Consider the following 13214-nt stretch of genomic DNA (forward strand, 5'->3'; position numbering starts at 1 on the left):
GTTGGCAGAGAACGAGCTGGGGCAAAATAGCCCCAAATATGGCAACTAGCAAAATGCCATCGGCTTGAGTTTTTGCCAGTCTCCATTCTTTCAGTCACCATCGCTTAGCAGTCCCGTCTGAATGCATGGGCACGTTCGGGGGCCCCACAAACATAGGGGCCCCATACAGACCAGAATTTAACACTAATTTTCTGTTAAACATTTGTATTCCTGCGAGTGGTTGTGTAGGCAGGGCCCAGTGCACTGCTTTGCCCGGGGGCCTATAATTCGGTTAAGACGGCCCTGTCGCTCAGCATGCTGGGAGTCGTAGGCCAGTAGTTATTATGGCAAACGCAGCATTTCTAATATCACCATGCATACTGTTGGCGGCGAAAACATCAGCACTGGCTGAAAGCCAACTTCATGACAAAGGGCAAATTAAAAACTCCAGGCCATCACAGTTTTGACAGCAGTGTCTAGCGTGGGAAAATTAACTTTCTAATGTTAGCAGAAATAATGGGCAGAGTCTTGGAACACAATAAAAAACTAGAGGGTCAGACCCACTGACCTCTCAAGCCTCTTCTACTGTGGCTGCATCTCACCTCCAGCAGCAGTCCGTCCACCCTTGGCCAGTCTCCATGACGTCACTGATTCCAGTGGAGTCTCACACCTCTGGGCAGCACCATTTGATGGTAAGACAATAAAAGTTGTGCAGACCGTCAGCTCCCACTCTTGTAGGTCCCCAGATCAAGGCAGCTGTGGAGAATGAAATCAGAGCCGGTGACAGCTGAGTGCTTGCATCGGCACTAGGACCCTGTCGGGGTGGCAGCGGAGGACGGGTGGGCGCTAGGACCCTGTGGGGGGCGTCGCGAGCCGGTGTTTGTTAAGGAGCAGGCTTTGCTCTCAGCATCTCCTCAGCTTCAGCAGCAATCTCAGGTCTGCCCTGACAGCCTCTCGTGCGGGGACCGGGGCGGTGTGGCAGTTGCCCCTCCACCCCCACCCACCCCTTCCGCACCCCACCGGGGGGCACCATGTCCCAGAGGTTCACGGTGACATCCCTGTCTGCGAGCGTTGACCGAGCTGGAGCGGAGCCAGGAGGGGGCTTCTGCCGAGAGGAGACAGGCGTGCTGGGAGCTGCAGGTGCCAGGCAGTGCCCAGCTTCTACCCCCCTGCCTGCAGATGACACCCGAGGTGAGGGGCAGAGGGCACGCAGAGCTCTGTTGGGGGTGGCGGAGGGTGGATGGGTGACAGGTGTATATGTATGTGTGGGGAGGGGCAGGCATAGACACCCCTCCTCCCCGGGGCGAGGAGGGCGGCAGTGGCCTGCCTCTGAGTGCATGCAGGGCCTCACACCTATGCCAACTGGAGGGCAGCAGGGCTACGTGTAAGTGCGCAGGCAGAATCCAGGGGGCACCAGAGGAGAGTGTGGGGCAGCAACAGACGCCCCCTAAGTAACTACAGAAGTGAGTTTGTGGGTACAGGCTGAAATATCCGTACAGGTGGAAGTGGGCACTGCCAGGCTGCTGCCAGGCCCCCTTGGGTGACAGCAAGGGGGGTGTCAGGATGTTGGAAGAACCCCCTGGGGCAGCGTGGGTGAAGGGGGGGTATATGTAGAGTCCGCCTGGGTGGCAGTAGAGGTGAGTTTAATGGTTCTTTGAGGGTGGCACAGATGTGCCAGGGTCTGGGGTGCAACCAAGCCCTCCCTTGGGACCCCCGGGGCAGCTGCCCGTGCCCCGCTACCTCTTCAGACACTCCCCGTGCGGCAGCCCCGTCTGCTATATAAAGTCCTATTATGCATATTTATAGCCGTGTGACGAGGGTGACAGAAGGTGGTCGGTGGCATGGACGGCCTGGCAGCCTGGCTTCAGCACGCAGTTCGCCTGTGCGCTGCCAGGTACATTCATTCTTGGGTCCACAGGGGGCGTGGCAGGGGCGCACGGGGGCTTCTACCAACAAGAGACGTCGAGCAGGGGCCACATCTCTACAGTGCCATAGATGGCCAATATCCGGGGTCCCCCACTTTCAGCAGTGGTCTTCACGCAGCTCGCGACCAAGTCTCCTTGCACGAGCGTGACTTCGGAGTGCACCAGTGCGTCTGCAACTTCCAGCCAGGGAAGCAACAGCTCGCGCCGCCTGACGCGTGGACTCGGTCCAAGAGTCGTGCCACGAGTGGGCCGGCGTGCCAGCAGAGTGCTCCCTGCAGAAGCGGTGTCAGGAGTGGGCTCTGTCCAGCGCCGTGCCAGTTCTGGGTGCAGAGCTGGCCAGCATTAGATTCTAGAAATAGAGCGTGCCGCGATTCATTGGCTATTCTAGAGACGGCTGCTGGCTGGAACCTGTACAATGAATGAGTGGGTTCCTAAAAAGACAGCCTAGACTACGTTCTAACGACAGGCTGTCATCATTACGTTCTGTCTAGAGAGTGCCACAGTGGCTCCTGTCTGTAATCTGTATAATGAGTGGGGGTCTTCTAGAGAATGTCTGGGGTAGGTTCTAACAACATTCAGGGAGCAGTTGGTTCTCTCAATAGACTGCTGAAAGTGGCTCCTATCTAGAACCTGCATTATGAGTTTGTCTCTTACAGAGAATGTCTGGGTAGGTTCTAACAACATTCAGGGAGCAGTTGGTTCTCTCAATAGACTGCTGAAAGAGGCTCCTATCTAGAACATGCATTATGAGTTTGTCTCTTACAGAGAATGTCTGGGGTAGGTTCTAATAACAGTCAGGGAGCAGTTGGTTCTCTCAATAGACTGCTGAAAGTTGGTCCTGTCTAGAACCTGTGGAGTGAGTGGGGTCCCAAGAGATTGTCTGGACTATGTTCTAACAACAGTCTGTCGTCAGTATGTTTCCTCTGGAGACCGTCAGAAGTGGGCCCTCTCTAACCTGTAAAATGAGTGGGTTCACCTCCAAGTTCTAGGTCCTGACAACACAGTGTCAAGCATGGCTCTTGCTATCGACTGTAGGTCGCGTCTAAACTCTGCGCCGAGCACGTGCTATTTCTAGATGTTGTCCGGAGTGGGTTCTGGCTAAAGAGTGCATCACGAGTGGGTTTTAGGAAGACTGATACCAATGGGTTTTCTAGAGATACTCTCAAGACTGGGTTCTGTTTTAAGACTGCAGAGATTATTTCCGGTCTAGTGGCTGTCGTGCAAGCCTCTAGAGACTGTTCAAACTGGGCTCTGTCTACAGACAGTGCGCAGAGTGTGTCCTGTCCAGAGCCTGTCATACAGCTGGATTCTTTCTAGAGTCTGTGGTGAGTGGGTTGTATCTTGAGCTTGCCGGGTCTGGGCTCTCTATGTACACAGTCAGTAAAGGGTTCTGCGCATTGGCTATTTCGCTTGTGAATTGTATCCATACCCGGTGCCGTCAGGGGTTGTCTAAGTTCACCGTGTCACGAGTGGGTTAAGTCAACAGAATCGTGTGATGTTGTGATTCTAGCTAGAGACTGGTCCTGGAGTGGGTTCTATCAACAGATAGTGTGATGCATTGGTTCTAGGTCGAGACTGGCCCCGAAGTGAGTTCTTTCAACAGATCATATGATGCGTTGGTTGGAGCTAGAGATGGTCCTAGAGTGGGTTCAAAAGATAAGGTGATGCATTGGTTCTAGCTAGAGGCTGGTCCTAAAACGGGTTCAACAGATTGTCCGAAGTGTTGGTTCTATCTAGTGACTGGTTCTCGAGTGTGTTAGACTGGTCCTAAAGTGTTTTCTATCAACAGATAGTGTGATGTGCTGGTTCTAGCTATAGACTGGGTCCGGAGAGGGTTTGATCAACAGATCATGTGATGCTTTAGTTCTAGCCAGAGAATGGTCCTGGAGTGGGTTCTATCAACAGATAGTGTGATGCGTTGGTTTGAATTAGAGACCGGTCCTAGAGTAGGTTCTGTCTACAGATCCTGGGATGCATTGGTTCCAGTTAGGAGTGGGTTCTGTCAACAAATAGTGTGATGAGTTGCTTCTATCCAGAGACTGGCTCTAGAGTGGGTTCTGTCAAAAGATTGTGTGATGCAGTGGTTCTAGCTATAGACTGAACCTGGACTGGGTTCTACCAAAAGATCGTTTGATGAGTTGGTTCTAGCTAGAGACTGTCCCTGGAGTGGGTTCTGTCAACAGATCGTGTGATGTGTTGGTTCTGTCTAAAGACTGGTTCTAGGGTGGGTTCTGTCCACATATCCTATGATGCAATAGTTCTAGCTAGAGACTGGTGCTAGAGTGGGTTCTATCAACAAATAGTATAATTAATTGGTTCTAGGTGGAGACTCGTCCTGGAGTGGGTTCTATCAACAGACGTGTGATGCAGTGGTTCTAGCTAGAGACTGGTCCTAGAGTGAGTTCTGTCAACAGATCGTGTGATGTGTTGGTTCTGTCGAGAGACTGGTTCTAGGGTGGGTTCTATCAACAGATCGTGTGATGCGGTGGTTCTAGCTAGAGACTGGTCCTAGAGTGAGTTCTGTCAACAGATCGTGTGATGTGTTGGTTCTGTCGAGAGACTGGTTCTAGGGTGGGTTCTGTCCACAGATCCTGTCATGCGATAGTTCTAGCTAGAGACTGGTGCTAGAGTGGGTTCTATCAACAGATCGTGTGATGCGTTGGTTCTAGGTGGAGACTCGTCCTGGAGTGGGTTCTATCAACAGATTGTGTGATGCGTTGGTTCTAGCTAGAGACTGGTTCTAGAGTGGGTTCTGTCCACATATTCTGTGATGCATTGGTTTCTAACTAAAGACTGTCCCCAAGTGGGTTCTGTCAACAAATCATGTGATGCGTTGGTTCTCGCTGGAGATTGGTCCTTTAGTGGGTTCTGTCAACAGATCTTGTGATGCATTGATTCTAGCTAGAGACTGGTCCTAGAGTGGGTTCTATCAACAGAAGGTGTGATGCTTTGGTTCTAGTTAGAGACTGGTCCTAGAGTGGGTTCTGTCGACAGATAGTGTGATGTGTTGGTTCTTTCTAGAGACTGGACCCAGAGTGGGTTCTATCAACATATGGTGTGAGGCTTTGGTTCTAGCTAGAGACTGGTTCTAGAGTGGGTTCTATCAATAGATAGTGTGATGCATTCATTCTAGCTAGAGACTGGTGCTGGAGTGGGTTCTGTCAACAGATCGGGTGATGCATTGGTTCTAGCTAAAGACTGTCTCCGGAGTGGGTTCTATCAAAAGACAGTATGATGCATTGGTTCTAGCTAGAGATGGTCCTAGAGTGGGTTGTGTCCACAGATCCTGTGACTCATTGGTTCCAACTAAAGACTGTCCCGAAGTGGGTTCTGCCAACAGATTTTGCGATGCTGTGGTTCTAGCTGGAGACTGGTCCTAGAGTGGGTTCTGTCAACAAATAGTGTGATGCGTTGGTTCTAGGTAGAGACTGGTGCTGGAGTTGGTTCTGTACACAGATCGTGAGATGCGTTGTTTCTATGTAGGGACGGGTTCTAGAGCGGGTTCTGTCCACAGATCGTGTAATCGTTGGTTCTAGGTAGAGACTGGCCCGAGAGTGCGTTCTTTCCACAAATTGTGTGATGCGTTGGTTCTAGCTACAGACTGGTTCTAGAGCGGGTTCCAGCCTCAGAGTGCCTGCAGTGGGCTTTCTTAATAATCCGTTTCTTCAATTTCACGCTATAAATGTCAGTATCCTGGGTTTTGGCTCTCTCTATTGATTGTGTTTATTTTCAGATTTAAAAAAAAAATTATTATCGAATCAGTGCAGAGATTTTTTGAAGAGACTCTGCTCGTAGCCGGATGACGACACACATACGACAATATTATGTAGAGAAAGTGCATGCCCTCAGATGCCATGGTGAGGGATGGTGCACGGTGAGACAGACGCAGACGGTACTCACACTAGGTATATCATGTAATACATTCAATGGGGAAGCTACCGTTAAAGGAGCGAGGTACATGTCGCGAGGCGCCTGCACGAGAGGGGCGTTCACCTCAGTCTTAGGATCGCGTTGTAGGACGTGGGAGAGTGACCAAAAGATCTGAGTCTGGCTGGACAACCCATACACTGTTCTCCCAGTCTAGACCTTAGGCTCTCGTTACGAGTGCTCCGGTATTTGACGTGTTAACCTCTCCCCTGCTGGTGACGGAACCACTCCGTCATCAGCCGCGGTCGCGCTGTGCTGATGACGGAGCGGTTACGTCACGGCCCGCTCGGCACGCCTGTGCGGCGTGGATTCCGCGTCTGCGTTGAGCGTTCCATTGAGCGGGCGGGGCCTTGATGGAACCGTTCCGTCATGAGCACAGCGCGACCACGGCTGGCGACGGAGCGGTTCCGTCACCAGCATGGGCGCGCCATGCGGCCCCCCACCCCCTTAGCTCTGCGGCCGAATAGCCGCCGCAGCGAAGGGGTTAATATACCGCCCGGTGAAATACCGGAACCGGAATTACTGCACCGCTAATAATCATGCCCTTAATTTGGAAGGCGGTGTTATATGGAGAGGCCCTGGGCTCCCTGGCCATCATCTAGTGAAACTGTTCTGGGAGCGTGGGTCAAAATTCAGTGCTCATTGGAACACAAAAAAATATAATAGATTTAATAAACTCAGGTCTAGTAACAATTAGTGGAGATATAATGTATGTTTTATCCCTTCTGCTGCCATGACATTATTTTATTCCTGCACACTTTAGGGCACAAATATGCACCACCTATTGTAGACATGGGGTTAATTCTTAAAAACTTGGAATAACCACATTTAAAAGCACACTCATTCTTAATTTTCTTTTGAACAGTTCAGAAGGGGATGCAATATATAGGAAATAAGTTCAGAGTGTTAACAACCCCATAAACCCCTTGGCTGCAAATGTATAGTGCACAACAACAATGTTTTGGGATAAAAATACCACAGCCACTTTCTAAACAGTTTAAATAGAAATGTAATTAATAAAAACTCCTCACAAAATTAATATGTAAATACAAGTGTCCACCAAATGCCCTCAGTAGACCATTTGGGCTGGGGACATGTCAGTTTCTTTGGAAAAAGCATAGAGGGTTTTTGAAGGTGACCTTTTCTTCTTCAGTCCTATCAATATCCAGAAACCAAGGACACTTAGTTGGTACAGTCACTAGAGTGGACATGGGCATGTGGACATTTTCAGATCTCCATGCTGGCACCTCATCCTGGCATGAGGGCGATGGATCAGCAACCTGTGGCACTCCTGGCCCGTTTGGTTGCTGTGCCGGCAGCACAGTTCATACCCGGTTGGCGATATTTCTGCGCCCAACATCATAGAACAAAACTTGCTGGTTATGGAGGCAGAAGGAAAGACGGCCAGTGCCCCGCCCTCAGCAATTCAGGCTCTTTGTCAAGCCAGGGAGGTACTGTCAACTGAATGAACATTCAGAGTGGCTCCACAGTGCTTCAAGCTTCTCCAAACTTGCACAGCAGCATAGGCGAACAACGATTCCACATGTAGAGAGGCTTCTTCATCAGGCTCCACTCCCCTGTTGCCAGTCCGCAGCAACGGCCCCGCCCACAAACATGGCTCGGGCTGAGGAAAGGGAAAAATGAAATGGTAATAAATTCAATTTATTACAATTTTATTTTTCACCTTTCTGCTGCTGACGAAGAGTGAACCCTGTGATTGCTGGTGCAAAAAGGTGCTTTTTATTTAAATAGGTGCCAGCGCGCCTGCCATGACGCGTTTCGTATATATATATATATATATATATATATATATATATATATATATATATATATATATATATACAAATATCTCCCCACGGTACATATGAGATAGGTATAGAAAATCTATATGGCGGTGGATCAGCGGACTCACGGGCTGGCAAGAGCTGGGGCATCACTGTATGCACGGACCGATCACTGTATTGAAGTTCGCAATGTGAGACTGCGGCCGTGCAACTTACTACATATGGGACCCAAACTGACTTTGGGACTTCAGGTACCAGCATGCCTAGCGATTACTGCCCACAGAGGTGAAACAACTTTTGCCTGTGATTGGATGCATCGGCACCAATGGTAACATCAGGAGCAGTATGAAAAGTCCCAGCGTATACCAACAATGCTTTTAAAACACGAAACTGGCAATGATTAAGGCACACGCCGAAACGCGTCTGACAGGTGTTTTAATTCTTACCTGTCAGGATGGTGGCAAAATAAATTTACTGGACCTGTCCAAACGCAAGTGTCGGACCCGTTTCTTGGCAAAGAGGCGGGATGGTGGAGGATATATATATATACAAATATCTCCCCACGGTACATATGAGATAGGTATAGAAAATCCTCTTATCTGTATACCTCAATATTCTAGCTTTAATATTAAAAGGGCATTCCCCTGCGTATCAAAGTGATAGAAGATTTAACTAGTGTAAAGTGCCTGTCCTCTAGAGTGTAGTACTGTCAGTATTATCAATTGACAGGTGACCTTGGTTTGGAAAGCGCATTTAGGCACCAAGAGAAAGGAGGAATAAGGTTTTAGACCACTCTGGTAATATAAGTATCATCCACACTGACTGGCAACCAGTGTGGACGATATTAGGCACCATGGCGAAGAGGGCCACTTGGCGTAGTACAGGTTTGATGTCCTTGTAATACACATTGTGCCCACTGGCCACGCCTTTTGTTTGCATTTTTTTTTTTTACGGAGTTTTATATAGCGTAAACTTGAAGTAATCGGGTATCAGACCGCTTTATATAGCACCAGTTGCGCTACATCAGGACACATTCATTTTTGTTAGGCACAGGGAGATTAAGTGATTTGCCCAGAAGCACAGGATGTTCAGCGTCATTGCGGAGACTTGAACCCAGTTCCCCAGATTTGAGGTCAACCGCCCTAGCCATAAGGCCAACTCATCTCCCCGGTGAGTAGGGCAGCTAGGCTGGTGTTAGATGGGATGACCAACAAGCGGGAGTAGCTTTCTCTGGAATGTCCAGGTTCTACTATTTGAAAATTCTCCCTCACTCCCTCATTGTTTATTTATTCTTATCTTTTTTTTAAGTCTGCTCACAGGAAGACACCCCTTGAGTTTCTGCATTATTGATCCCCCACACGGCTTGAGTCTGGCATTGCTATCTCCAACCAACACTGCTTCTTAGAAGCAAAAATACTTCAAGCTTTAAACTTCAGTGCTTTTACAGAAGTATATCACAACAGAAAACTCCCAGCTCTGTGATATATGATTAATATTGTTCTATCCAGCATCACATGGGTACATGCTTTAAATGTTTAAGGACAGTTCTGGAGTATGTACCTGCTGTGAATAAGACACTTTACCCCGCACACTTTTACTCCATGTGCCCCATATTCCCGCAGTTTTTACACTGCAAAATCTTTTAGATTTCAGGGCTTTACACCGCAATCCATTACAATGCAATTTACTATTCTAACTCCAGGGGGGGGGGGGGGGCGTTACTTTGGGGAATGAGTTGTAATAGTTAGCGTTGTAAAGCCCTACGTTGTAATAGATTTTGGGGTGTAAAAAATGCGGGGTAATGGCATGCGGAGTAACGCATGTGGGGTAAATGATGTTTCCCAGCTGCAGTGGGTCACTGTTCCAGCCCTCCAGTTTGAGTGCAGTCACCCTCAAGTTCTCCCTTTCTTCCTAAAATCTATGTCGCATTGGATATTACTGGGGAAGAATTTAAGGGGTTTTCTGCTTGCATAATGGAGTATGATCACGGATATTTTTTTCCTGTGTGGAGGAAGGCTTAGCGGACTTGCCATTCTAGTGGTCTAGGTTCTCTTTTGTGAATAACGTTCTATATTTAGCTGGCTCTTTGTATAGATAACCTTGTAAGTGATGCAGAATCTTAAAGGTCCGGTGTATGTTAATTGGAATCTAGTGGAGCGCTTGGTATTCAGGTGGGGCGTTGTCATGTAGGTGGTTGCGTAGAAGATGTAGAACTTTATAATAATTAAAATAAAAATTCTTCGGAGCCGAAAGACTAGGCTCTCTGGGTTGGGTCAGTTTACATAGTCAAGAGAACCCAAGGCGAAGGAGACGGTAGACTAGAGAGTCCACGTGAAATATAGATGTAGGAAGGTTTGCATTAGAGTTTGCGTGGTGTATAGTAGCATATGGGTTGACCGCGATCTACTATACTTTCCTTCTTCTAAAACATGATTTTAGTACTTTTAGAAACTCTTCTACATTGATGGCCACAGAAAGGAACGATATAAAAGTATTAAAGGTTCGCCCAGTAGGCCAAGGCTTTATTTTGACACTATAGGGTCACCCCAGCAATTTTAAAACCTTAAAAATATATTTCTAACTGTTGTGAAGATGTTGGCATGTTTGAGCACTTGAGGAACATCTAACCTGGTGACTTAATCAGGACAGAAATCATTGTCACTCTAGCTCAGAAAACGTGTTAGCCAGTCATACCAACTTTCATAAAGTTAAATACCCATTGGAGGTTAAGGAGCATACAAGGGCATCACTCGGCCGGTAAGCAAAAAAACACATACGCCAACATGTCTAAACATTTAGAAATGACCTGAGGTCTAATATGCATTACTTGTAAAGAAACAATAATAATAAAACATAATAAATACCTGTTGAGTTTTTTCAGCTTTTTAAGCCCCTGCATTAGCTCTCACCTCTTGTGAGGCCTTCTGCAATGGGTCAGAATACATTTCATGTAGTATGTTATAACTCATATTAGAACATTGGAATGATGGGAGCTCCATTGAAGACAATGGAGTGCTCCGGGCTTATAATGGCTGATATAAGCCTGGAGCTCCAACATTCCAATGTTTCTTTGTTCACAGCTCTGGCTGTGAACAAAGGGTTCAGGGAGCATGAGGGGATTCCAATCCCCTCACGCTCGCAAAAGGCTTTGTTTTTTTTGTTAGAACATTCTGCCCTCTAGTGACAGAATGTTCTAGGAGCCTTATAGCCCTTCGTAGATGGGCTATACCGCTATTAAAGTCCCCCTCCCTTGTTAAAGGCCCTCGCCTTCGGCTCGGGGCCTTTAACGCTGGAGAGGGCCTCTAATAGCCGGTATAGCCCTCTACGGCGGGCTATAAGGCTATAATGGTTTGCAGAACAATAACAACGGATTCTAAAGGGGAATGTAAATTAAATGATCAGTAACACCTGCTTTTTAATATATTTGTTTAACTTAGAGACTTGTTCCAATAGCGAAGCTCACAATAATTCAGCGTTATAACCCATATATATCAAAGGAGAAGGCCTTTAACAATCGCTGTACTCTTAGGCAGAGGGCTATGAAGCTGTTAGAACATTCCACTTACTGGACGTAGAATATTCTAATACATACAGGGAGAAATAGAAAGACAAGTATTGTAATGTGGGAGCAGAAAGTCTATAGCAGCCACAATTTGCCTCAGTCTTCAGTGGAGCACTCATCATTCCAATGTTCCAATGAAGCATAACATATTTTATTATTGTCGTCTATTATATTTGTATCTTTGTTCGGAGCAGATTTTTCCAGCGTGACAAGATGCTGTTGCATAGGAAATAATTGAACGTTGTTTTGCCATATTTTGAGAATAATCATCTGCTATCAATTGGCATTTTCGGGCCCAGAAAAAGGCTTTTTAAGTCTTTTTCCCATCTTCTCTGTCTACCGGGTTCTCGCATTCAATTTCAATTTCAAAGGCCTATGCTTGCGTGTACATGTTATTTTTCAGACGTAGTGGGTGGTGTAATTTGATGCAAGATCCTGTTCGTAGTAGTGTTAAAAAAATGCAGATTTCCCTAATTTTGTTCAGCTTTTTAAAACATTTTTTTAGAAATGAGATAGTTATTTGTTTATTGCTGTAAAAAAGGATGTTTATAATTTCGTGTCAGAAACGCAAACAGTGTTGCTTTGCTAACAATTTTATTTGTCATTTTACACATTTTTTTTCAAGGGGAGTTCTTGCTTTCTTCTGCAATGCATATACGTGTACTTGAATACTATTATAAGTTTTCAAAAATTCGTTAACTATGCTACATGTCAGCTGCATGATATTTTGCGCATTTAGACCAGGAAGCATATATTTTTAGGTGACACAAAAATACCACATTTTGCTCTCTTTTCATATCTTTCTATTCCATGCTGTGTGATCATGATGTCCTGCTGGTTCATAAGGTACATTACACGTCTTAATTACAAATATGCTAAAGATAGCTCTGCCCAGTTTTGTACTGCAAGTGCAGAGAGTTCTTGTCGGCTTTTTAGGGCAAGTTTGTGCCACTCAATTTTATCAATTAATCTGTCTTGGCGAGTGCTCAGGTGGGAAAACTTTTTTTTGCTATTTGTATCGTAACTTGAGACTACTGCTTTGAAAACCTAAAACTGGTTGAGTTACTGTCTATTTGGCACCACTGGTATTATGTTGGAATTTTAAGAACTGTCAGATGAAGTTTATGGTCCATATTCCCAATTCATATATTCTTTATTGCTGAGTGTAATCTTTCTGGTTGTCATGATCACATAGTGTCTCATATAAGGACCAGAGAGCATGTAAATCACGTTTTGTGTATTGCAATTAATGTGGCTCAACAGTTTTCAACGGGGTAATAAATCCAAGTGCAATGTATTGGTTTGTTCACAATTTTGGAACACCTCATAACTGGCACACGGGCAAAGACCTAGAACGCAGGCGTTTCTCACACAAATCTTTGTAAGTTACTATCCTTTGCTGGCAGGATATATCCATGTGCCTTTTTATCTCTAAAGAAGGAAAAAATTGGAGAAGAGGCTTAATTTGTTTTATATGTATTGGATTTCATCTTATTCGGTGGATTTACTTCTCCCAGCTTGTCCATCTTGTGTTTGTCCCTTTCATTGGAGCTTAGTCTCTTCACCATTTCTCTGACTGGCCAGCTTGTATTGTTTATTTGTTTACTTTTACCAAACAACTTTTTTTCTTTTTCCTTACGCTATCTATGAGAGTGCATGTGTTTACCAGCTGCCTCCCTTGTGCACTTCTCTAACCCACGGTGCTCCATGTTGCTTTCTCTTACCAGTGTGCTCTATGATGTGCTCTCCTTCATGTTGTACTCCCCTCGCCCCTCTGTTTTACTCTCCCTATTATGTTTTAACACCTGCCCTCAGTGTTGCTCCTTTTTTCTTGATCTTCTTCTCCACTCTCCTCCAACTGCCTTTGGTAATATTCAATTTACCCCTGGTGATCTCCAGTTGCTTCCCTCACCCCTCCTCTATTGCATCCTGAAACCCTAAGGGACCCTTTTTTTAAAAGGAAATATTGCAAGGAGCTGGCAGTAAATATTTGCTGACGGGCCGCTCCATAGTAGTGCATTAAGCAATTTCAAACGG

At 46.4% G+C, this 13214-nt stretch overlaps 1 protein-coding gene across 1 annotated transcript in view; it reads left to right on the top strand.

Moving 5' to 3' along the window:
* The first annotated feature begins 909 nt into the window (after positions 1-909).
* The window catches only part of SLC12A5 (solute carrier family 12 member 5), an 814812-nt gene continuing 802507 nt past the window's right edge, over positions 910-13214 (top strand). The window contains exon 1 of the mRNA XM_086932544.1: positions 910-1170. Coding sequence (XP_086788670.1) covers positions 1011-1170 — 160 coding nt within the window. The 5' untranslated portion in view covers positions 910-1010. The remainder of the gene's footprint in view (positions 1171-13214) is intronic.

The sequence above is a fragment of the Lissotriton vulgaris genome, chromosome 7 (assembly GCF_964263255.1).
Source record: "Lissotriton vulgaris chromosome 7, aLisVul1.2, whole genome shotgun sequence".
In the NCBI taxonomy this organism is placed as follows: domain Eukaryota; kingdom Metazoa; phylum Chordata; class Amphibia; order Caudata; family Salamandridae; genus Lissotriton; species Lissotriton vulgaris.